The sequence below is a fragment of the Chrysemys picta genome, chromosome 1, assembly GCF_011386835.1.
Source record: "Chrysemys picta bellii isolate R12L10 chromosome 1, ASM1138683v2, whole genome shotgun sequence".
Lineage (NCBI taxonomy): Eukaryota > Metazoa > Chordata > Testudines > Emydidae > Chrysemys > Chrysemys picta.
The window spans coordinates 179,814,864-179,841,574 of NC_088791.1; the positions used below are offsets into that span (position 1 = coordinate 179,814,864).

Sequence of the window (26,711 nt, forward strand, 5' to 3'; positions counted from 1 at the left end):
ACAGAAAGCAGTCCCACTGCTTGCAGTTCTTGTCTGACCACGATAGATAAGTGTATGAATAAATTGTGGTGATGGACCTTGTTTTCATCAATCCTCTTTTTTATGACTAGTTTGTAGTTTAAATCGTAATTCAAATTTTTTTTAAAAGAAAATAGATATTCTCCTTCACTGTTCCCTCTTGTGGTCATAGATTATATAGACTGAATATTCAGCGTAGGTTGACTGCTCATCTGGCAGACAAAGGGGAGAGTTTCTTATGCCTATAGTGCTATGGTAGTTGGGGCCTTCACTATTCTCTCCACACTCAGATATTAGTGAATTGGTCCCAGAAATCAAAGGGCTACTTGTTAAGGGTTAGGTGGATCTGCCAAACCGCATTGTGTAGAATGAAAATATCATGAAGAAATTAGATCTTTTGGTTACAACTTAGTGACAATTTCCAAGCATAGTAATAGATTTATATTGCTTTACATTTTTAAGGCTATCTTCATAAGGTAAAAAGTTAGAAATCTCACTTAGTTTTAAATGATTACTAAGATTAGCCTCGACATTTCCAGATCCCCAAATTCATAAGGGGCCTGCCGCCACGGGCTTTGTTGGCCCCAACGTGTGGCTCTGTCAGTCTAAAAGTTCTAAGTCTAACTAAGACCAAGTGGAATGGAAAGCAGTTGGACCACAGTCCCTTATGTACTTTTGCTGTGAACATTTTGATTCATAAGGTACACACAGCCCCAGAGGTTTGGCTTTCTAGGTGGTAATGAGCTTATGTTGCCCACGTGCAAGACTTAAATTGCAGAAGCAAAATGCTTCATGAACTCCACCTCCAGGTGAGTAAGCTTCCTGCATATGACAAATGATAAACTGAGACATATTCATAAATGTGAGACAACTTTTTTAATTTCACTAGTATATTGTATGCTTTCAAGAATGCTCATTCTAAATGCCTTTCATCCACATGTATTCCTGTTGCCTTTCATTATTCTGTGAAACACATAAACCATGTGGTTTTACAGAAGAATTTAATAAGGAAACTGGTCAGATGCTGCTTGGAATGGATACATTGCCTCCTGATTTAAAGGACTATGTCAAGGAAGACAATAAGCGTTTTGAAAAAGAGCTAGAAGAATGGGATGCAGAACTTGCTCAGAAAGTACAACAGGAAAAGTTGTTAGCATCTCAGACACCCAGGATGCCAGCACCCTCCTCTGCTCCAGGTTGGTCTGCATACATTTTTTATGTTGGGGGGGGAGGGGGGAGACGACAAAAATAAAACTTTGCATGTGTATACATTAATGCCAGCTGTAAACTATCATATCTTTGAAGATACTGAACTATTTTTCTTCACATTTGAATTGTTTTCAACAGTGAGTTCTATAAAATAACCACATTAGAAGTTTGTTTGGTTTTTAAATAAGCATTGGTTTCTGTTGGGGGGTTTCTTTTCTCATTAAAATAAAATAAAAAAAAAATTAAAAAGCCTACTGGATGGTCTTATTAATGTTGAGTAATTTTCTGCCCTTGTGAGGTTCCAGTACCACCTCAGCTGAAAACATTCTTCAAAATTGAAAATGTGGCCTGATTTTTCAGAAGTGCAGAGTAGTTAGTAGCTCCCGTTGGCCTTTTATTTTAAGAAATAAAATTGGTATTTCCAGGATATTTTCCCTTTCGCCTCTCTCTCAATTTTCCTAGTACTCAGATTCTCTAGATTTACAGTAATGTGAGAGCAGAATTTAGCTGTAAGGAGAGGGAGAAATTATTTGGTATATTATTGTAGTAATGGAATTAAATTAAGAAATAGGAAAACTTTAGGCTGATTACCAGGGAAATACTGAGAATGTTAAGAATGGTGTGGTGGACTCCAAAGAACAGTGGTGGAAACTCAACTGCTTGGGACTTAGCTGACCTGAACAGACAATTGGTGAACTAATTGTACTGACAGTCCCGCACTGACATAGAGAAAGAGACTAGGTAGGTTAATAGGCTATGTCCATTTCTAGCTTTGGTGGTTCTACAGTGTAATACTTAAGATAACTAGACAAGCTTGGATAGTGGGAGTCTGTCATTCATACATTCTTGTCACCCTTGGATCATTAAAGTGTGCGTGTTCATTTCGTAGTGACGGACACGCAGATCATAGTTTGGCCAAATGTATCTAGAAAATTCGTGTACTGATAATGTTAAACTGCATTTTTTTTTACTCCAAAGAGTGATTTCATCTTCTAAATGTCTAATTTTTCAGTTACTTGGAACAGCCTAGTTTTTGTTCTTTGTATTAGTGATACAAAATGTTGAATGAATTGCTCTTGAAATTTACGAGCAGATGTTTAGCCTTTTTTTTGTTTGTTTTACTAACAGAAACCAATAAGCAAGTCTGTGTTGTTTTTCTTAGTGAAGATTCTACATTTCAATGGAAAGGAATTTGTATTGTCTTAGTTGTTTGGAAAGTAAAATGTATTGATTGTAATGTGTGTTTATTTTGCAATCTAAATCTTTTAGATTTAAACTGTTAGATATTTTAGGCCACAATCCCACAAGGAGATTCAGGAAGAACCTTACACTCATGCACAGCCCCTGGCTCAACTTGGGTACTGTGTTCTGCTTCAGCAGGTATTACAGGCAATTCAAATATGACTTTAAACTTTTCTAATCCTAAAACTATTCACTAAGCTCTTCCAATGCTTTCTTAAACTAGAAAAGATGGGAACACGGATCTAAAGCAGGTTTGTGTGAATTATTTGACATAACTTGCATTTTTGTGCAAGTTTCTTTAGTACGTACTTGTTAACCCAAATAACGCGGATAGACTAAGCTATGTTAAGAATATGAAATTGCTTATCTTACATTTTTTGTCACTAAGTTCAAGCCGGAGAACCAGAGTATTTAGAGCAGCCATCAAGAACTGATCTCTCAAAGCAGTTGAAAGAAGATTCTGTACGAGCAATCACTAAAGCATTAGCTGAACAGGAAGATAGAAGTCCTGAAACTGTCATGCAAACGGTGAGGATATTTTCAAGTTTTTAATACCCCTTCTTTTCTTATCTTGCAAGTGGCAGGTATTATAATATCGGATAAGAGAAAATTATTCCCTTGAAGAAAGCATTAACCTTTCCATAGGTACTATTCAGCCTTTATACTCTGTCCAGAAGAAATGGAGTATACCTAAAGGCTGATAGTAGAGTAAAACTAGTGATATACATACATTGTATGTAATTATCACACTTCTGTGTTGAGTATAGTATGTTGTTTCTTAAATAACGGTCACACATGTCTTTGTGTCCACCTACAATCAGGGCCAGCGCTTCCACTAGTGACCCTAGGCGGTTGCCTAGGGCGGCAGGATTTGGGGGGGCGGCATTTTGCCGCCCTCGGTGGAAATTCAGTGGTGGGAGGTCCTTCCGCTCTGGGTCTTGGGCGGAAATTTGGCAGGGATCCTTCACTCACTCCGGGACCCACCACCGAAGTGCCCCGAAGATGCGGAGCGGAAGGACCCCCGCTGTCGAATGCTCAGAGGAGGAGCACTGCCACCTAGGGTGGCAAAAACCCTGGCGCTGCTCCTGCCTACAATTAATAATTTTCTAGTTATGGGAGTATATAAAGGAGTATTCCTCCCAGGACACTAAAAAATATTAGGTTTTTTAGAATTTATTTAGGGATTTTGAGACACCAGTTGGAGTCGTCAGTATCCTTGAAAGGCTGCATCAGTTGATGTAGTTTTTAAGGTTAAGCATTGTATTTATGGAGGATATACGTAGTTAGTTGAATACTGGGGAGAAAACATGAATATCCTGCTTCAATTCTATTTGAACTAGGATCCTATCCTAGGTTTTAGTGTTCACAGACTTCGAAACAGGTCTTCATGATTCATCAAACGTATATATTTAACTTAGAATACAGATGTTACACCAGCCAGAATATTGGGAAATTACTTTTTATGTGATTCCTCCAAAGACTTCCAGTACTTCACTTCAGATAGTCTTCAAGTAATTTTGAGCACTGAATAGAATTGCAAATAAGAGGCTGCTTTGTGAATTCTTTATGAAGCTAAAATTCAATGAATTTTACATTCAGCAAATAGTCTTTGACCAACTGTAGGTATAAGTATTTGATCAAATATGTTTGCATGAATAAATACATTTTGAAACCACAAGCAACTGTATTGGAATACTTGTTTTTTAGATCAAAATAATGTAACATGTATCAGTTTATTATTTATTATTTCCCCAGTTTGGCTTGCTAAGTCATCGGGGAGCAGTGTATGAACAAATTGGGCATGTGCAAAGTTCATGCATTCTTCCTTAAAAATAAATAAATAAAAACAAAAATGTGGCCTGAGTCCTAATTGTCCAGAGCTAAACAAGCCCACTTAGACCCAGGAACTTAATAGGCAAGTATATATACCAGTAAATGCTCATATTTCACATCGAGAATTAGGATACTTCTGTGGATCGATTCCACATGGAAATGGAATCCTGGATTGGTGTTTAATCAAAGCAGAAGTGTTTTTCTCTTGTCTCTCAACCATTGTGATGTCGAGAGCACAGCCACTGCTGAGTTGTGGTTTAAAATCAATAGGGAAGCTAATCTAACTCTTGACACCAAGACATACTGTCACCAGTATTCCTAGGTTAATGTTTAGATGGCCTTCTGTGTTCTTAGAGAAATCTGTCACGTTTAACAAAATAGAGCCTAAATCGGAAAAATCGATGCCAACATAGCAAAACAGCCTGGGAAAATTATATATTGTGCCTTGTACCTATTTGTGTTACCCCAAAATGAGGATGTGAAAGTCCTCAATGATACCCTGCCTACCCCTGTTCTCTACCTTGGGTCTGCTGGCTTCCCTCCAGATACACCAGGATAGATGCATATTAGCTTGGTTGCAGGGAACAAAATTCGTCGGTTCAGACTTGTGACATGGAATGAACAGTCCCAGTCGTTTACAAGATTGTGGTTGGGGGAGTAATTAATTGTAGGAGAGGCAGAAATTGTATGTTTATGTTTGAGAAACTAGTTGTCTTCTTGTTGTTAAGTCTGAAACAGAATGTTTTTCTTCAAGTAGTGTCTCTATGGGTGCTCCATTTCAGGCACTCCTGCACCTTTGATCAGAGACTTTTGGTAGCAGTGCCCATTCGGCCTTTATGCTCTCTACACATACTCCTGTCCCGTACCAAAGATATATAGGGCTGCACAGGCGAACTGCCCTCAGTTCCTGCTCAGCCACCTTTGGTTTAAGATGGAGTGCTGCACGTGCCTGCTTCTACTAACTGCCTTAGTGTTGTTATATACTTGTACATAGTTTGTTTTAGGGTTTTTGTCTTTCCCTTTTGCTTGTGTTTTCCCAACTTGCAGGGTCATTTCGGACTTGTATTTTCTGAGGTATGCAGGATCCCCAGGCAAGGGAGAAGACTTATGCTAACTTGGCCACCTTGAGATCCCAATCACCGAAAACATCCAGGGCTGAGGAACCTGCCTCCATGTCTGCAGTACTGAAAGCTGTGCACTCTATGTTGATGGTATTGACAAGGAGCAGGCATATTAAATGTTCCTCAGACATCTCAGTCACCGGATACCTGGGGCACCCAAGAAGAGTGCTGTTGAGGCTCCAAGTGCTTCTGGTATCATGAAGATGTCTAAGACTGCTCCTAAAAGACAGGTATCTACCTCGGTACTGAAAGCAACCTCCATAGTTCCTCCGGTACCCCAGGAGTTCAGATACTCGAGACCTCTTCATCTCCAATGAACCAGATAGTCCACTGCTTGCTGGTACCACACATCTCTCAGTACTGAGGTCTTCGGGGTCACTCTCTAGTCATTTCTCATTGGGACACGCTACTTCTCTGACTTACACTATCCAAGGGGAACAATTATCATCTCCATTAGACTGTGTGGAAGAGGAATCTGACTCGATTCACAGCTTTCTGTTTAAGTGTTTCACATTTATTCAAGGATAGTTTACTCTCTTCCCCACGTGGAGAGAAGGGAAGATAGATGATTCCCCACCTTCCTACAGCTGGAGGGGTAGGAGGCAAAGGTTGACAAGGATGTAGCACCTTGTACAAATATTTCCTGTTGTGGCTATAATGCCTCCAACACCTTCCATGGCAGATGACTTTCCAGAGTTCCGGGAGCTGATGAAACAAATTGCTCTTTTACACTTTCTCATGAGGGATTTGGACTTCCACCATAAACCCCTGGATATTTTACATTCCTCAGCTTCAACATGTGTGGCACTTCCAATTAATTAGGCTCTTCTAGAGCCAACCAAGACAGTCCAGCAAACCCCTGCCACAGCACCACCTGCATGCAAACATACGAACAAAAAATACTATATGTTCTGGTCATGGATTCAGAATTTTTATTTTCAATGTGACACCAAATTGCTTGGTTGTGGATGCAGTTAGAGGGTGGGAGGCAATACAAAACCAATGCTATCGCATTTAACAAGGACCAAAAGCATCTTGATTTTTTCGGTCGCAAAAATTACTCCTCTGCGACACTAGAGTTCAGGCGAGCAAATCATCAGGAGTTCATGTCAAAATATCACTATCTGAATTACAGCAAATTTAGTATCTTTATTAAATATTTGCCACAGGACCACCATGAACAATTTAAGACCATCATAAATGAAGGTCAGCTCTTGGCAAAGACGTCTTGGATGCAGCCGATAGCATAGCCTGTACCATCTCACCATGATGTAACAAGCACCTTGGCTCCAGCTGTGAAGCTTCCATAGGGAGGTACAGTCTATTGTAGAGGGTTATAAGTTATTTTCAGACTCTACAGACAGTCCCTTCATACTTTGAAGTTTCGAGGGCCACTCTTCGATCCCTTGGGATCTATACACCTATAAATGAAAGGAAACTTAGCAGGTGTTAGATGGCCCAAAGATCTTGCACAGTTTACTTTTCTACTTTCGGTAGCCCACCTTAACCTTTGGGCCCAGAGACCAAGATATTCCAAAAAGAAAACAGCTACTGACAGAGCTACTTCATCCCAGCCATTTGCTGTGGCTAAGATCCAGTTTTGATGGCTTGGTCAGGAGTCTGAACTACCCCCTCCACAGGGACTTGCTGCTGCACTGTCCCGTCCTCCCCCCACTCGGATACTGCCTTTCCCAATTCCATCCTGCATGGGCTACAATAACATCTGACAAATGGGTTTTGGAAGCCATAACAGATGGTTATTCCATCCATTTTGCCTCCACGCCTCCCTCCCACCCACTTTCCCCCTCTCTGTTCAGGGACCCAACTCACAATCAGTTGCTGAGACAGGATGTCATCTCCCTTTTACTCTTGGGGGTCATAGAATGAGGTCCAGTCCAGCACAGGGGAGAGGGGTCCTAATCCAAGTCCTTTCTGGTCCCCAAAAAAGAATAGAGGATGGAGACCAATATCAGATCTCAGACTTCTAAACAGCTACATAAAACAGATTATCCCTAGTTGACTGTTCAATAGGATAGATTTTATAGGACTTTCTCTAGATGCCATGACAGCCAAGGCTTGCTTACTTGTGGACACGTTCACAAACCTGAAAATCTTGTCTGAAGGACTCAGGTAAGTCCTCAGACCTTGGCAAGGAATTATCTTCAGCTGTAGGGTCATATGGCAGCTTGTGTCTTCATTAACCCAACATGCCAGATGACATCTCCAGTGTTTACAGGGATGGCTGAGGACCATTGACACACCAAACGAGCATAGTCTAGACAGACAGGTCTCAGTTCTCATTGGGTTCTGGACTCAGTCAATATGTGGAAGAATCCTTCCAAGATCTGTATGGGAGGTGTGGTTTTTTTGTTTGTTTGTTTGTTTTTTTCCCAAGCTCCTCTGACTGTTGTCATCACTTCAGATGCATCTTTCTAGGGATAGAGAGCTGATCTCAAATCTCACATCATCCAGGACAAGTGGTCTCCCTAAGTGGGTTTTCTGCACGTCAACATTCTGGATCTGAGACCAGGCAGGAGGGTATGCTCCCTCTTCATTCCACTGATCAGAGCCAAATCCGTTGCGATCATAACAGACAATGTGACCTGCATGTTCTACATCAGTTGTCGGGCGGACATGTTTCCCTTCACTCTATGCCAAAGTGATAAAACTCTGGAATTGGTGCATAGCTAATCAGATAGTCATCTCATCATCTTCCCTTCCAGGTATTAAGAACACTATGGCTGACTACTTCAGCAGATGCTTCTCTCGGAGTTACAAGTGGGAGTTGGATTCACGAGTCCTCAGCAGGATATATTTAACCTGGGGGTTTCCAGAAGTGGACTTTATTGCACTGCAGCCAATGCAAAGCGCAAGAAATTTTGTTTGAAAGGGGGGACCTGAACCTCAATCACTAGGCGATTCCTTCCTCATCTCATGGATGAAGGGCCTTCTTTATGCATATTGGCCAATACCATTGCTCTTGAAAATTCAAAGTCAAGCAAGACAAAGCCAAAGTCATGTTGTTTGCGCTGACTTGGCCATGAAAAATTTGATGTCCTTATGTCATTAGACTTGCTTCTCGTCCACCACTGCGACTTCTGATCAGTTCTTGTTTGTTGTCTTAGGATACTGGTCAGACACTTCACCTCAGTCTTGAATTTCTCTGGCTCCAGGCATGATTCCTCAATGGTTCTCTGGATTAGAGACTACCCATTCAACAGACGTGCGACAGGTGTTGTTAAACAGTCGAAAGGATCCATGTGACATGCTTAATTAAAAAATGAAGGAGATACTACCTCTGGCAGATCCACTGACAGATTTCTCCTGCCCACTCTCTTCTTGTTCCATTGTCCTGGGCTACCTCTTGGAATTAAAAAGATCAGATCTTCCTATGAGTTTTATCAAGTTTCACTGAGTAGCTGTAACAGCCTTTCATTCCCTAGTAGAAGGTTTTTCGGTTTTTGCTCACCCCACGACGTCAAGATTACTCAGAGATGTGGTTAATCTTTTCCCCTCAAATTAGAGAACTTACTTAACAATATGGGACTTAAACCTGGCTGATAATTACTTTATGAATTACCTTTGTGAGCCATTAGCTATGTGTTCATTGGTTCACCTATAGCTGAAAACAGGTTTTTTTGGTGGCCATCACTTCTGCCTGGAGGGTCGGAGAACTGGAGGCTTTCATGGCAGACCCTCTTCCATTTCCTATGTTCTTCAAGGAAAAGGTCTTGTTACAACCACATCCAAAATATTCATCTAAGGGATCTTCCAATTTTCATATTAACCAGACTATTCATCTACCAGACTACTTGTTTCAATTGCAGACTGGTCCAAAGGATCTACAATCTATCCAGAAATTTTCAAAATAAGATCTGGGTGTATTATTTTATGTTACGACTTTGCCAACATCAACCTCCTTCCGGAGCATTAGCTCATTCTACAAGGTTACAATCTACTTTCATGGCATTACTGAAGAATGTTCCAGTTGCTGAAGTGCAGAGATGCAACCTGGACTTCAGTACATACTTTCTACAACCACTGTACTTTGGTTCATGCCCCTAGATCAGATAGTGTAGTTGTCAATGCAGTTTTGTCTTCAGTATTAGACTCTGTTACAAAGCTTCCTCCTCCTTGTCAGAATACTGCTAGGGAGTCAGCTGAAGTGGAGCACCCATAGGAACACTACTGTATGAAGGGGGAGAGGTTACTCACCTTATGCAGTAACTGGACTTCTTCAAGATATGTCCTCTTATGGGTACTCCACTACTTGCCTTCCTCTTCTCCTTCTGAGTTTTTTTCTGCAGGACTTTGCAGCAGAAAAGAAACTGAGGATGGTTTGCCTGTTCAGCTCTGTATACAAGGATGTATAGGGTACATGCATGCATGAGCCGAACAAGAACTGCTACCAAAAATCTCTGATTAAAGGTGCGGGGGTGCATATGCACCTGAAGTGGCGCACACGTAGGGACGTACATTGCTAAGAACTTTGGTTACTGCACAAGGTGAGTAACCTCTGTGTTCATAAAGAGGCAAAGTTAAGGCTCCTTGTGCCCCCTTTATAAAAGTATTTGGAGAATATTAAGTATTTGATAACATTTTTCTGAAATTTTCTGCCACAAATTAAGCAACTTTTCAGTATAAATACCTTGTTTAGTAGCACTGTGTATTGTAGCTTCTAAACAACTAGGTCCTAAAAAACGGTTTTAATTGGTCCAAACACACTTTTTTAATCTGGTTTCAATAATCTTTATTACATAAGCGTGTACAGTTCAGACAGGCCCATACTGTCTTCTTTTCCTTTCTTCTTTTTCCCTTCTCTTCACAGCCATCTTCCCCTTCCTTTGTTATTTTGTTCTTTTACTCATATTAACCTTCTCACCCAAGCTCTACCCCCAGCTTAAAAAAACAAAACCCAAACCCAGCAAAACTTGTGACAAGCCATGGGCCAGTCACCACCAAAATCATTTACTTATTCTATTTATGTTCCCTGCCCTTTATCTGTTCCTGCATTTCCAATGATAAGCTCTTCAGGACAAGAACTCCATCGTCTTGTATGTTTATAGTGTGTATGGGACAATGGGGCCTGTTCCTTATTGGGACTTCTGGGTGCTAATAGAATATAAATTATTATTATAGTGCTTCCAACAGAATATAGATGTTAGAGGATTTTGTTTCTATGACACATGATTGCCACATGACTTTAATCCAAGCAGATTATCAATTGGCATAAACTATGATAGCTCGGTTGAAGTCAATGGAGCCATGATAGTTTGATTTCAGTGGGGCTAGGACAATTTATACCAGCTGAGGATCTGCCCCTTAGTGTCAAAAAAAAAATTGCCACAAGAACACATTACATCACTTTGATGCTACAGTAACAGAGAAGGTATGAGCATTACAAAGGCAAATAATTTTAGAGCAAAAAGGGAAATCACTTTTCTAGAAAGGTGTTAAGACAAATTGAAGGCCAAGACTTGTGGAAACATTGAGTGTAGAATTCACTACTTAAGATTTTTCATACCTTTGAATTTCTTGCAAAAATCCAAATAGTGAGAGAGAATGCAGGTGATCTAGTACTATAAAGTCTAGCAAATCCCAGCAACACAGATTGTTTTACTTATTAGTCTGTCATTTTGTTACCTTTTTCTTTTCTGTTCTTTTTTCTGACTTTTTCATACTGATGATGATTTTCTCCTGCAGAGCTCTGATAACGCCCCAGCTCAACCAGCTCCTAACCAGCGTGTTGTAGAGGTGGCGATTCCTGATGTAGGGACTTTTGTGATTGAGTCAGAGGAGGGGGGTTATGACGATGAGGTACCTTTGATTGCAGTCTTGCGCACAGTTGCTACACTAGTGTTTTCTTTTGCTGCCTGGTGTGAATTTTTTGGCATGTTGCACATTGTGGCGCTTAACAGATATCTGCATAACTAAAAGCTTAGCAATTTGTGATGATGATCTCTTGAAATTCACAACAAAAATTTACAGAAAAGATAGCAGCAGTTACCCGAATTGGGCACATTTTTGTGTGGTATGAAATGATTATAGGAAGGCACATATATCTGTACCTTTGAGCTATTAGAAATTGAGTATTATCTTAGGCCAAGTGTAGTCTATGAAAGATATTTGTGAACTATATTACATTTTTTTTTAAAACGGTAAGAATAAAGAATGACATTCTGAATTTCCTCGTTTTTGTCAGTTGAATAAAGTTAAGGTTCAAACTACATCTCTTATCTGCCAAGCTTAGACATTTTAGATTCAGAGGAGCAAATTGTCCTACAGATACAAGCTGAAATATTTAGACACAGAGGCATGAATTAAGGACAGATTAGCAGCCAACTGTGTTTCCTGGTTCTTGACTTTTCAATTGTATTTCCTTTTATGCTAGGGCTCCAACTTACACTGGTAACAGTTAAAGAAGAAAAGTGTAATGAAACAGGCAAATATTAGAAATGTTTAAAAATTCTAATTTATTTCATAATTGCATTCCTATAACATGACTATTAGAAAAGCAAATTAAAGGTTAAGTTGTTCCTTGTGGCGCAACTTAAGTTTCAGCTCTGGAGGAGTAGACCAGAAAGGCATAGAACTTCAGAGCCACCCCTCTGAGAAACAGTCTCCTTCCTGCTTTTCCCTTTGCTCCAGAAGGATAGTAGTTTTTTGCGGGCCTAGATCAGCAGCAAATTACAGTACCCCCAATTTAGCTTAGTTTTTCTGGCTCGTGTGTGGGAATGCAGAGCCAAGGGTCCACCTCATACTCCACTACTTCCTGTCCGTTTGCTCAGAGAGGGGACATAGCTGGTGCACTGTGCCTGCTTACTCAAGGAACCTGGACCTATGTTCTGAGTTAACTCATGGAGTCACGTATTGCTGGGTTACTTCTATGTGCAGCAGTGAATAGGTCAAATCATATTCTACTCCTCAGTTGTGAGAAACGTTAATTGGCAGAATGGGATGGAGAACTTAAATTGGCACTGTTGTATTTGTAAGAAGTCAGACCCACTGTGATCTGAATGCAGCAGTTACATATCTGTGTCCTTTGACCTTATGTCCTACATAATGCAGCTCTAAAGAAAGTTCTTATGATATCCTGACTAGCTCCAAGGGAATTGTTGTTAATGTTCACCTTTAAGGACATTCACAACTCAGCCCCTCCCTACTTATCTGCCTTTGTCTTACAGCAATGCCATCCCACATCCCCTTCTCAGTGGTGCTGATCTTGTGTTCATTTGTCTGCTTCTTCCATAAATGTGTTTGTGCTTTTTACATGCTACCCTTACATACGGGATGTCCTCCCTGACCTATTCCCAAAGCTTTCTGCCCTCTCTCCATAAAGACTCACTTCTGTTGTGATGCCTGCAAGAAATTAGCCAGCCAATAATGCCTAGACTGAGGGGTATTTGGAGACAGAGCTGGCTGTTTGTTTATTTGTATATAAGTAGGAAAAAGACCTTTCAAGTAACTTGGAAATGTAAATCTGAGCATATAACTAATGGGTGTAACTGCATAATCTTACTGGTTTTACCTTTGTCTTCCCTTCCCACTTCCCTCCTGTTAGTTTAAATTTGTTGCTTCTTAATTCAGATTGTCATAAACTCTTCAGGGCAGGGACCATGTCGTCTTGTGTGTTTGTACAGCACCTAGCACAATGGAACCCTGATCCTGATTTTGAATATATATTTTATATAATAATGCAATAATTAAACTATGAAGTATCTGGAAAAAGATAACAATAAATATTTGTAGTATTGAACATCAAAAATTCTGAATTTTGAATGGATTTTTTAATTTGAAATAATAGAAACTTTGCTTTTATCCCTTGCTAGTAAGACAGGCTCTTAGGTTAGTACTAATTCATTTTGCAGTATTTGCGGAATTACAGTATTGAACAGTCTCTTCTTTCCTTGGACATTTTGCCCATATAATTATTACATTGCTTTCATTGCATTTGGAATAATTATTAATACTTACTTTATTCTAATGTAAACATCTGTTAGATCATATATGGCTGTTGCTTTGGTAGAAGTAGAGAAAAATGTTATGATTAATTTGCAGAACACAAACTCTAACACTGAAGCATTTGCCATTCCAATGTTTGCATGCAGTAGGTTGTTCTTTGTTGCATGAGTCTAAAGGCATATTGACTTAAATCATTAAATTATTAATCATTCAAAACTTTTACCTTAAATCCCCTGTGGCAGGTCATGCTGACCCCGAACATGCAAGGTATTATCATGGCTATAGGTAAAGCCAGGAATGTTTATGACAGGTGTGGGCCAGAAGCAGGGTTCTTTAAGGTACAACTAACATTTCAATCTTTATTTCTCCTCTGATTTTTTTTTATTATTGGAATATTTTTTCCTATTAATGCATATTATGATTGTTCTGGCATTTGTCTGTTTTCTTTTTCTTGGCTTCAGTCTCCGTTAGTAATACTTTTGTCCTGACAGAAGCATAAAGAAATCTTATTATGTGTGTGTGTTTTTATAGGGGTGTGTGTTAGCAAAAAAGCTTTCTGATACCACTAGTCACAGCTTCCCATATTTTCTAAGAAAGATAATACTAAGGCTAGGGGTGTGAGCTTGAACAATGATGGCATTTGTTTATCTTTTTCATAACTAAGGGCTTGTCTCCATTTACAACACTGCAGCAGCGCCACTGTAGTGTTTCATTGGAGACCTTGCCTACGCTGAAGAGAGACCTTCTTCTATTGGCACAGGTACTCCACTTCCCCGAGAGGCATTACCTATGTAGATGGGAGAAGCCCTCCTGTCAACATAGCACTGTCCACACTGGGGGTTAGGTCAGTATAACTACATCACTTGGGGGGTGAATAAACCACACCCCTGAGCAACGTAGTTATACCGACATAAATTCCTAGTGTAGACCAAGCGTAAATGCAGATTTCCCCTAGCATGTCTCTGAGAATTCCAGCATTTTCACACAGGAACATCGCTGTGTTCACCAAAGCTTTTTCAAAGAAATGTTTTTCTGACTCTTATCCTCCATAAAATAACAAGCTGAATGGTTTGGTTTGGTTTACTTGTTACAGTGTAAGTATTACCCCTTTTGAATAGTGTACTTTATTATCGGGAGATACTGTTTTTAGGTGCCCATTCTTTAACTTTTTCAAAGTAATATTAAATTTAGAAAACATATCCAGATGTTATCAGTTTTCCTTAATATGTAAACATTCTGAGTTGTTTGTACATAAGCTTTTGAATCATCAGTGTGCAGTGGAAGAGCCACCGTGACATAGTGCAGAATTTTTTTTTGTTATTTTTTATAGTGGGAATGCGTGTTTATGGTATTTAAAAGGAAAAAAAATGGAAGTTGAATTTTTTTACCTTGGGGAGTGTATATTCATTAACATTTGTTTTAAATATGCATAATTTCTGGTGAGACAGATACGGTCTTCTATACTCTTACCATATATAGTGAGTTAATTTGGTTAGAAAATGTGGTGGGAGTTTGCTTTTTGCTTACTGATAGAGCTGGTCAGGAATTTTTCAACTAAACATTTTTCATTGGAAAATGCAGATTCATCAAAACAACTTTTTTATGGGAAAAGGTCCATTGCAATGCATTTCCTGTTTTTTGAAAAATTCAAATGAAAAGTGCCACTTTTTGGTTTGAAGTGACTTTTAGTTTTGAAGTTTAATTTAATGTATAGTAAAAAAATATACATCAAGTTCATAATGGAAACAAAATATTTTGTTCTGATTTGAAATTTTGTTCAGTTCACACAAACTTTAGAGATTACTATTTTTTTCCTATTTGAGATGGGGAAAATATTTTAAATCTCAAAAATTCCCATGGGATGAGAGAACCATTTCACACACAGCTCTACTCTACTTACCTTTCTGGGGTTGGTGGTGGTGTACTTGTATGTAAACAAACATTCATACAGTATTTTCAGTTAATACTTTGGCTTAAATGCACAATATGATAGTGAAGTGGCTGACTGTTTCCTAACTTGAAGAATATTAAGTGTAACTTCATGTTACTTCAGTGTGGTTGTCCATAGTCTCTTAGCTGCTCTGTGCCTTAATAAAATTTATATGCCATTTTTTGTTTTGCATTGTATTTTAGGTATATTAGTACTTACAAAGATAATTTTCTGTTTTTCATGTTTTTTTCTTTAGTTTGTTTTAGGATATGTTTGCTTTACTGTTGTTCTTGGTGAAACATATTTGAAATGAGTCAATCTTTCTTTTATAGGGTAGTTGTCTTAGTTTTCAGAATCAAGCAAAACACATTCTTCAGGATTTTTGTGTATAACTTCCTTTGAGAAATACAAAGACTCTTTCTCTGACATATTGGTTGTACCGTAATCCCATTTTCTGTATACGGTATAAAGACAATTATTTTGCTCAGCATATAAGAATCTTAGAACTCAGATAAGATGCCTGTTACTGTACTTGGTGAAGTCAAAAATGTGTATGGAAAAAGTTCTTTTCTTCTGTTGGTAGACTGTCTATAAAGTGGTATGTGTCAAGTGCTTTTGTCTCAGGCCTTGTCCATGCTAGAAAGGGTTTGCTGGTGTAGCTATACTGGTATAGCTGTACCAGTAAATGCCCCTACTGGAGATGCTTTTTTGCTGGTATAGTTACCTTGACTTAATTAGACCTTTATTTTGGTCCTGATAATCGATCCTTTCAATTGAGATCATGCAAAGCTTGTCAATAGCATTTTGGTATGTCCAAGGAAAAGAGTAAAAATGAACACACAAACGCACCCCTCTGCCTCCAGCTAGGCTAGTTAAAGTCCCACCCTTGAAAATGAGATGAGGGCTTTCTCCTGTCTTCACATGCCTCTGAACGTATAGCATTTCACCTATGTATTGAGTGTCTTGGAAGCAAAGAGAAGAAAACCCTTGAATTCCTAAGTAGAAAGAGGAACCACTTGCAATATCCAGTTTATTCTGTGAAAAAACACTGTTATGTTTGTTAAATGTTAGGTATAGTTTTGGAAACTGGTAGAAACATGTATAGAAGAAGAGATTTTAATTATGTGAAAGAAATGGTTGATAAGTCTTGCTGAGATGAATAGTCTTGCCAAGTGTTTGGGAAGAAGGGAATTTGAAATATTAAACTGGATGTTTATTACTGAGTGCTTTGAAACTGCCTGTTTTTCTGTTGTGTTCAAGATTTTAGTGCTACAGCGTTAATATACATTATCCTGCATACAGGCATTGTATACATTCACTCTAGTTCAAGTTGACATTGGTTTACCATAGTGCTTGACCATTTTTGTACCTTTTAGAAAAAAAAAAACTTGAAATATAATAAGATCTGTCACCATTTCTCTCAGTGATTTTTGTCTTTTGTTCCACACAGTGGTTAGTCAGTAATTAAGTAGTTAATGAGCACAATTGAAAAGTTTTCATGAAAACTAGAATGTTTTTAAAAAAAAAAAGTTACCATATTTAAAAAATAAAAAAAAGGACACTCCACAGGGCCCTGGCCCCGCCCCTTTTCCACCACAGCCCCGCCCCAACTCCGCCACTTCCCCAAAGTCCCCCCCCTAACTCCCCCTCCCCCCCCCCCCAAGCGCCCTGCATTCCCCCTCTTCCCTCCCAGCCATGTGAAAAGGGCTGCCCAAGCGCTACCGGCTTCGCAGTTTGCCGGGCAGCCCCCAGACCCTGTGCTCCTGGCTGCCGCTTCCCCAGCCCAGCCGGGGGCGCAGGGTCTGGAGGCTGCCTGGCAAACCGTGAAGCCAGTAGCGCTCAGGCTTTGGGCAGCCCCCATGCCTCCGGACTCTGCGCCCCCGGCCGGGCACTTCCCCTCCTGGGCTCCGGCAGCTGCTGTGCTCCCTGAACTCCTGGGCTCTGTAAGCGCCGAGCTGCCCGAGTGCTACCGGCTTCGGGCAGCCCCCATGCCTCTGGACCCTGTGCCCCCAGAGCCCAGGAGGGGAAGTGCCTGGCCAGCGGCTCAAGGTCCAGAGGCATGGGGGCTGCCCGAAGCCGGTAGCGCTCGGGCAGCTCGGCTCTTAAACGGACACGAAAAGTCAGGGGAGGAGCACAGCAGCCGGAGCCTGGGAGGGGAAGGGCCCGGCTGGCGGCTCAGGGTCAGGAAGCATGGGGGCTGCCCAAAGCCGGTAGCGCTCGGGCAGCTCGGCTTTAAACAGAGCAGAAGAGTCAAGGTAGGGAGCACAGCAGCCGTGGGAGGGGAAGTGTCCGGCCGGTGGTATTTTTCCCGGACATGTTTGGCTTTTTGGCAGTTCCCCCCGGACGGGGGTTTGATTACCGAAAAGCCGGACTTGTCTGGGAAAAACCGGACGTATAGTAACCCTAAAAAAAATAGTGCCTGCAAAGATGGAAAAGTATTTCTTGTGACACTAGCATAAAGGAAAAACAATGTAAAATACTAAATGTTTATGCTGTTAAGGCCTTGTAAGCCAGGATAGAAACTTGTTTTTAAGTATTTGTTTTCCGTAGAAATCAGATAATTAGGTTCTTAGTGTAAACCATTTCCATCATGCTTAAATATATTTTTAAAAAGCTTTACATGTTCATTAAACTTTCTCTGAAAATAAATTTTGCATTTTAACCCTGGGAAAAAACTATTTTTCAACATGAAAGCTTTCAGAATAATTCATTGGCTAAAATTGCTGCAATTGTCTTGTACAGCTTCTGGCTGTAGAGACATATAGTAGGTATCTTTACCTTGGGTAAAAAGATGGGATGGCTAGAGAAGTGGCTGGATAGTAAAAAGCTAAATCTTCCCTGAGGCTGTTTTAACACAGGTGAGAAAATGATGTTGAAGTTCTGCCCATATGGGCACATAAGTACTACCCTATTGCCAGTGATAGCTAATCAGAGAGAGAACAACAACCTCAGTTTTGTTTTTGAAATGTTAAATGACTCCCATTACAAGGGTACTTAGGGAATATGTTTAAGTAGGACAGGGCTGGGGGATTACTAAGCATCTTGTAGCATGGCCAGCAATATGAGGATGTTAACTTCACAGAAATAAAAATAATAATTCACTTGTCAGGGAAAAATAACTGATTTTTTTTGTTAAATTATGTAGGCAATTAAATTGGAGTACGCACGGCTACTAAAATTGGCTCAGGATGATCCACCACCCGAATGTGATTACCGTTTGCATCATGCAGTTGTCTACTTTATGCAAAACGAGGCACCAAAGAAAATAATTGAGAGAACATTACTGGAACAGTTTGGAGATCACAATCTGAGCTTTGATGAAAGGTAATGGGAAAATGAGACATGCTAATCTTATACTATTACATTTTTTATTCAGAGGATACAATAGTTAACTCTCCTTTATGTATTGTATGTATAATGTGGCTATTAGGTACCCACCATGAACAATATATTTGCCTAGCCACCACTTCAGTAAAGGTTTCCCTTTACACAATGTTGCAATTTTCAACATGAAATACTACTTTTAAGAAATATAATTAAATTGTGGAACTGCTTGCTGCAATATATCAGTACATCCAAGAACTTAATAGCATTCAGGATAGAATTAAATATTTATATGGATAATGGGAACATCAATGGTTAATTTAGATAGAATAACATTAAAGAGAAATCCTTATGTTTGATGGCATAAATCAATCAATTGTGATTAGAAAGAAATGTTCACTATTTTTATAATATTATTCCATAATTTACCATTACATATTCTTGCTCCTTTCTCTGAAACAACTTGTACTGGTCAATGTAAAAATCAGCGCACTAGGCTAGATGTCTAATAACTTGTCTAATTCACTGTGGCAATTTCTGTGCGCCACCCTAACACTTGTTCACCTATTTAAAAACACAAACTGAAAGATTGTGAAAGATCTATGAAAGATCATAGTACTTTATCCTGCCCACCTCACAATACCAGCACTCGACGCTTCAGATCCTAATTCTCTAAGATTACATTTAAAAAAACTAGTTAAAAGTTCAGGAAGATTTAAGCCACCTGATTTTTAACTTTTAAAAAAAACCTGATATGGTATTTTGGTAGAGGAAGAAAGTTAAAATATAGTGATTGTTTTACATATTTGTAAAGTAATTATGAGAAAGTCCTGTACCCTCTGCCTGTGAATACATGACAAGGAACTCAAGAAGTATACAGGAAATCACACTTCCTGTCTGTATTTCAGTCAAAGTTATAGTGCTCTAATGATGTTTACTTGCAGTATTTTAGGATAATATCTCTGCAGTGTTAACATGTGTCTGTGAGTTTGCAGTTACCACCAATTAATTTTTTGCAACTCTTCTTTCTATGTTTTTAAGGTGCCGCAACATAATGAAAGTGGCTCAAGCCAAACTTGAAATGATAAAGCCTGATGAACTAAACATGGAGGAGTATGAGGCCAGTATTTTTTCTTTCCTAATAAATTGTAACAGAGAATAATTATCTACTAAAATTCAGAAAATATCTTTTGTTCATTTACAGTGCACAGTTTCTTGTTAACCAAATTTCCCATGTTCAATTCTGTTGAAAGACCGTTTATTTTTGGGAAGGTCAAATTTGAGCGGGGCCATAATTAAAAGAGAGTTTATTGGTCTTGGCCAACTCCCTAATGATTTGATATCATTAACAGCGCCCCATAGTTTATCACCGTGTGAATTAATTGGCTTTTTCTACAAGAAGTGGCCATCTATTAAAATGTATGGGTGGTTTCAGGTCAGTAGGACCTGGCTACAGTTTATCTCCAACTGGTATACTGTCATTCCCAATGTATTGGCAAGAATCCAATTCATGTACATCCTCTCTCACACCGAGACTACTTCAGATTAATCTCTCCCAATCCCCTTCCCCCAAAACGCCTGAAATATTGAAGTACTTGATCAATACATCCTGATTTTAAAATGCCGACACATACTACTCAAGAATGAAACCTTGACAAGTCATTTCTGAGAAACTGGTCACATTCCAGCTAAATATCAAGTGATGTCTATTTAGCAAAGCATTTAGTCACATGTTTGAAGTTATGCATGTGCTTTAAATGAATTGGGGCCTAAATCCTTCAGATGCAGTTCTCTTCCCACACAGGTCCCCATGCATCTTTTTGCCTATAGGGCCAAAGAGAAAGCAATTTTCCCCCTCACCTAACCAATGGAAGACAGAGATGCTCTGCACTGCTTCACCAGCCTAAAGGCCTGAAATAGGCTCGGTGGCCTTTCTGTGTGCTTTCCCTCCCAAGTGGAGGGGAAGGACTGGAGGATTCACAGAGTGGCAGGTTCTCTGCCACATTTCTTTTTCTGTTCTGGTTTCAAGTTCCTTCCCACTCCTGCATAACTTTACATAGGTGTACACTACAGATCTTGGCTCTGTCACACCTGGGTGCCACCTCTCCCCCTTGCACATGTGTAAAACATCTTTTTTCTGCTAAACGGGGGAGAGGAAGACATATCTGCAAAGGTAACATTAGGATTGATCATAAATAGACAGTAAATGTTTCATAGAACCTCATGCAGGCTCTTTACGTTGGGGTGAATTTCACCATAAATGGATATCTGGCAAGCCATGTTGGGGTTGGAGTTCTGTCCCTTGCAGGCAATTAAGAGCTGCCATTCTAACCAACTGGAATAGAAACATGCTGCAAATTTGAAGTAAAACATTTGTTTGCCTATAAAATATTTGTAAAGTGATTCCTATACAAACCACATTGCTTTTGGTTTGCAGTATTGTAACATTTTGCTTCAGGATCAGAGTTATGATTTTCTTCAGCCTCTATGACAAGACAAGATTCTCATCACTTCCCATTTTACTTTTTGCCATCCCCTTTCCCCTCTTCATAGATTAAAATTAGTCTGATGTTTATATCTCATTTTCTCTCTCTGACACACACACACACACACAGAGAGAGAGAGATAAATAGTCATGTAAATAGAAGTCCAAAAAACAGATAATCCTATTTTGGTTGTTCTCCTTCCCACTCCCAGGAGATAAAAAGGACATTTTACAATCCTGCGTGGAATTCCCCTTAGACAGCTGAATTTGTTCCTTTCAAATGGCAATGAATTATGTAAACATAATCCTATGGGATTTTTGTTTCATCACTTTACAAAGTTTAAGAATTTTCTTTGTGTGACAAATATTTAGACAGTTTGATTTTTTTTCTTTTTATGTGAAAAATATTTTCCGAATTCTTTGATTTATCCCCAAACAATTCATGAGTGCTTATTGTGTGTATGCAATGCTGTGTGAAGAGTGCAAAATGTAGCTCTCCTTTGTATGAATGAACATTCTTAATACACTTTCTTATGTGCAGAGATGGCATCAAGAATATAGAAATTACAGAGAAACAACCATGTATCTCATGGTAGGATTGGAACTTTTTCAAAAAAAGAGGTAAGAGGTGACATTCTAGAATTCAGACACGGGGGTTATTTTAAATTGGTTACGTTAAACACTCAGTTTCTGAGGGGACGGGAAAGCAATGTAAACGATAAACCAAATTAATGGAAAAATAATAAATGTAAAAAAAAATTGTAAGTGTATTGCAATTACACCATTCTTTTTCAGAAAAGATCAATATTGCTTTGAATATATCAGAATGGGCAGCTATATATATTTGACAATTTCTTGCATAAATTAAAATGACACAATACAGAAGAACAACGCATAAATATAATTACCTCCACTGTTCTCAATAATTTTTGGGGGGAAGTGGGAGGCAACTGGCTTTCTTAAATGCCCAGTAGGTTAGTAAATTTAACCTCTGAAGACCAAAGTGGAGAGCAATTTCCAAAGTCAAGGACCTCTTGCTAAGAATGTCCTGCCAGCAACACCCTCTTATTATACAGAGGGAGCGTAAGCACCTAGGCTTATTTTGAGAACTTGGCAAAAGAGGGAATAAGGTCTAACAAATTACAACCTGCATTCAAAGTTATTCTATCACATTGATCCAAAACTGGACTTTGCGCATGGTTTATGTGGATAAATAAGGCTGATGGTAAAACATGCTCAACCCAAAAAGAAGTCCTGCAAAGATGAAAAGAATATTATGAATGTGCACTTAACCATCCTGAAGTGGTGAAGTGACTCAAAGCTCAGATCTGGTCACATTAGTAGTAGATGCAGTCCCTGCACCCAAAACCTGTGTAGAGTACCTATTTCGTATGAAGTCTGCTCTGCCATAAAGAAACTGCAAAGCAGGCACGATGCTGGATCTGAGGCATAACCCCAAACTTCTCAGTTGCTCCGTACAGTCCATAAGTGTAGCATTACACCGTTTTTTCCAAGTTTGTACAGGGAAGTTACCAGTAGAGTAGAAGGAAGGGATCATCATCCCACTTTGTAAGGGGTAATGCCCATGTGCTGAGTTAGGAGAGAGAGACCAATAACCTTGCTTTCTGTTACCGGAAAAGTTTTCATACATGTCCTACTCACCCAGCTCCAGCCTAACCTTGTGAAACGCCATCACCCAGGGCAGTCAGACGTCACTGCTGGATGATCTACAATGGGCGTTGTACTTGGTCTTCATCTTTTATCTGAGATCCATCAAGAATTCTGTCATCCTTTGACAGGAGCATATGGAGACTTAATCTTCAATTCTGTTAATAGAGCTACCCTGAGGAAGGCCCTACAAGGCACTGATGTTCCTGATATCTTCTTGAGGTGAATTAAAGATCTACATAATAACTCTCGGGCACAGGTGCAATGCAGGACCTCTAGGTCTAACAGAGTTTACAGTAGATCCCAGGTGAAGCAGGGATGTGTCTTGGCCTCATCGCCATTCTGCCATACAATAGATTGGCTCTTTGATCAAGTCTCCACAAATACCAGTATAATTGTCTGTTCAACTTCTTTTACCAACTTGGATTATGTGGATGATGTCCTCTTCAGACAGCTTGCATATGACCTGAAAGACAGGAGAGTTTGCTACAGGGCAGCTGCCCTTGGGCTAAAGATTTCTTGGGCAAAATCAAAAATCCAGAATGTCAGGGCAAAAGTTGATATAAGACATCTGTGCTGCCGGAAGAAGTGGATGATTTCAGCTCTCTAGGCAATAATTTGTCATCAGACGGGCACAGCCAGACAGACATCCTAAGGAGAGTCAGTTTAGCAGCCTCAGCCATGAAAGACCTGCGTAGGTTCTGGAGCCAAAAGAAGATGAAAGTATATACAAAAGTACAGATTTATCAAACCTGTGTACTGCTGATCCTCTTATGGATCTAAAACATGGATGATGCTTAAACAAGACAGCAGGAGGCATTTCGTATGTGTGTCAGTGGCAACTACCAGCCATAAGAGTTCGATTTTTATCAGTAACAGGGACGTATTATTGAGAACTGGCCTTGACAGGACTGAAGTCATCATCAGTCATTACCACAAGCACTTTTTGGTCATGTAGCCCATCTTGGAGATAAAGTCCTGGCACATGGAGCCCTGAAGATCAAACTTGAGGGACGTTGCCCAGCCATGGACTGGTGGCAGCCACATAGCCATCCATGCTTAACCTGGTTGAGCCAGGATTAAAATTGTGTTGAGACATTTTATGTCTTAGCCAGAGTTCCACTCCCTGAGACTCTTAAAGCATGTTTCAGTAGGAGTAACACAGCAAATGTCTTGCCTGTACAATGTTCCCATCATTGAGATCTATTGAGCTGTTGTATGGTGTTTTCTCAATACTTTTACATTGCATTACTATCTGGATACCACTGTCTTAGATGGATGTCCAGCTTGGAAGAGTAACATAAATCACTCCATAGAGAACTTCTCTGCCCTCTTTCCACTTGGGCTTGATTGATTGATATGGCTTGTATTGCTTGATTAATCACCTATGGCTATCCCAAAGGAGGAGTAGATACTAACTAGGAATTGTCATTCCTTGAGGGACTTGCTTCTGCGTATATATGCTCTCTGTTTGCCTCACTTTCTTCTCTGAATTGTATGTGTACGTCTTTGAACTCTGAAGTTTGAGAGAGAATGGACAGATCAGTGCCTGTACCACCACTATATAATTTTAGGCACAGTGTTTAGTGCTGTAAGAGGGCACTGATGCCATGCACAAATCACCATTGCTTTCCTTAATCTTCTGAAACTGCAGCACTGGGACACATCTTATACTTGTGAATGTGAAAAACACAACCCCCTCAGCCAACTCCTTTTTAATAATTGAATAATCTTTCTCTTTCAGTTTTTCTATTCCATAAACTGCCATTCCAAATAGACTTTACGGTCAGAAGGGACCATCGTGATCATCTAGTCTGACACATTGCAGGCCACAGAACCTCACCCACCCACTCCTGTAATACACCCCTAACCTCTGTCTGAGTTACTGAAATCCTCAAATCATGATTTAAAGACTTCAAGTTACAGAGAATCCACCATTTACCTAGTTTAAACCTGCAAGTGATCTATGCCTCATGTAGCAGAGGAAGGTGAAAATCCCCCAAGGTCTCTGCTAATCTGACCTGGGGGAAAATTCATTCCCGACCCCAAATATGGCGATCAGTTAGACCCTGAGCATGTGGGGAAGACCAACCAGGCAGATGCCTGGAAAAGAATTCTGTGTAGTAACTCAGAGCCCTCCCCATCTAGTGCCCTGTCTCCAGACATTGGGAATTTTTGAAGCTAGCAGTCGCCGATGAGCCTCATGCCATCATAGCCAGTCCCACCATAGCATCCCCTCTATAAACTTATCAAGCTCAGTCTTAAAGCCAGTTAGGTTTTTTGCCCCCACTGCTCCCCTTGGAAGGCTGTTCCAGAACTTCACTCCGCTGATGGTTAGAAGTCTTTCTAATTTCGAGCCTAAATTTATTGATAGCCAGTTTATATCAATTTGTTTGTGTGTCCACATTGGTACTTAGCTTACATAACTCCTCTCCCTCCCTGGTATTTATCCCTCTGATGTATTTATAGAGAACAATCATATCTCTCCTCAGCCTTCTTTTGGTTAGGCTAAACAAGCTAAGCTGTTTGTGTCTCCTTTCATAAAGTAGGTTTTTCATTCCTCTGATCATCCTCATATCCCTTCTCAGCTCCTGTTCCAGTTTGAATTCATCTTTCTTAAACTTGGGAGACCGGAATTGCACATAGTATTCCGGATGAGGGTCTCAGCAGTGCCTTGTATAATAGTACTAGCACTTCCCTGCCTCTACTGGAAAAACCTCACCTGATGCATCCTAGGACTGCATTAACCTCTTTCATGGCCTCATCACCTTGGTGGCTCATAGTCATCCTATCATCAACCAATACATCCAGGTCTTTCTCCTTTGTCGCTTCCAACTGATAAGTCCCCAGCTTATAGCAAAAATTCTTGTTGTTAGTTCCTAAATGCATGACTTTGCGCTTTACACTATTAAATGTCATCCCATTTTTATTACTCCAGTTTACCAAGGTCATCCAGATATTCTTGTCTAATATTCCAGTCCTCCTCTGTATTGGTAATACCTCCCAACTTCGTGACATCCGCAAATTTTAATAGCACATGCCCACTTTTTGTGCCAAGGTCAGTAGTAAAAATGTTAAATAAGATTGGTCCCAAGACCAGTCCCTGAGGAACTCCACTATCTTTGCAGATGACACAAAGCTTGGAGGTATTGCCAATACGGAGGAGGACCGGAGTATCGTACAAGGTCGTCTGGATGACCTTGTAAACTGGAGTAATAGAAATGTGATGAAATGTAATAGTGCAAGGTCATGCATTTAGGAACTAACAACACAAATTTTTGCTATAACATCCAAATGTGTAAGTTGCTCCACTATGAAGGCCCTGGTATATCCTTGCATGTATTCTCTATGATTTTCATGTGTATGTAATGCTAAAAGGTACAGAAAATGTCCAAAGAGGATCTAGCCTCCTATTCCCACTAGTGTAGCTGCAACAAATACACCTCAGTGCTCTGTTGTGCTGAAACTTTTTTTATTGAGGCATTCACCTTAAGATGTTTGCTTGTACAAAAATACATTTTTTCTTTAAATGAGCAATCATTGCAAGGCATCTTAAGAAGATACTTGCCTTCGTTTTTCTCTTTCTGTGTCTCTAACTCAGACTATGCCAAGATTTCCTAATGTATTCACTAAAAGTGAAAGATGCAACACTGGCTAATCTTTTTTGACAACCAGTGTCAAAGCAGTGAGGTCTGTTTTGTCTATCATCAAATCTTGTTGTCAGGTTCTTTATTATTCATCCTCTTGACAGTAGTGTACATGTCTCTGTCATTACTTTATTTTAGTTTAAGGTGAAAATTGCCAGTAGACTGATACTACAAATATTTGCTTTTGGGGAAGTCATGCCAGTCTCAAATCTGTGAACATTTCCATCAGTCTAAATACTAGTGGTAATTTGGGGACACTATAATTAACGTAC

The 26,711-nt window shown here is 39.8% G+C and overlaps 1 protein-coding gene across 11 annotated transcripts in view; it reads left to right on the forward strand.

Moving 5' to 3' along the window:
• USP25 (ubiquitin specific peptidase 25) overlaps positions 1–26,711 on the forward strand; it is a 146,143-nt gene that overhangs the window by 115,472 nt on the left and 3,960 nt on the right. For 4 of the 11 annotated variants that reach the window (XR_010594388.1, XM_005294637.5, XM_065575915.1 and 1 more), the window contains 7 exons: positions 1,014–1,214; positions 2,858–2,997; positions 11,127–11,240; positions 13,628–13,723; positions 18,461–18,639; positions 19,681–19,759; positions 21,666–21,745. Coding sequence is in view for 5 of the 11 variants with exons in the window: in XM_005294637.5 (XP_005294694.1) it covers positions 1,014–1,214; positions 2,858–2,997; positions 11,127–11,240; positions 13,628–13,723; positions 18,461–18,639; positions 19,681–19,759; positions 21,666–21,745 (889 nt within the window). In the remaining 6 variants the exon portion in view is untranslated. The remainder of the gene's footprint in view (positions 1–1,013; positions 1,215–2,857; positions 2,998–11,126; positions 11,241–13,627; positions 13,724–18,460; positions 18,640–19,680; positions 19,760–21,665; positions 21,746–26,711) is intronic. The other 7 variants (XR_010594391.1, XM_005294638.5, XR_010594392.1 and 4 more) reach the window with 5 other exon arrangements.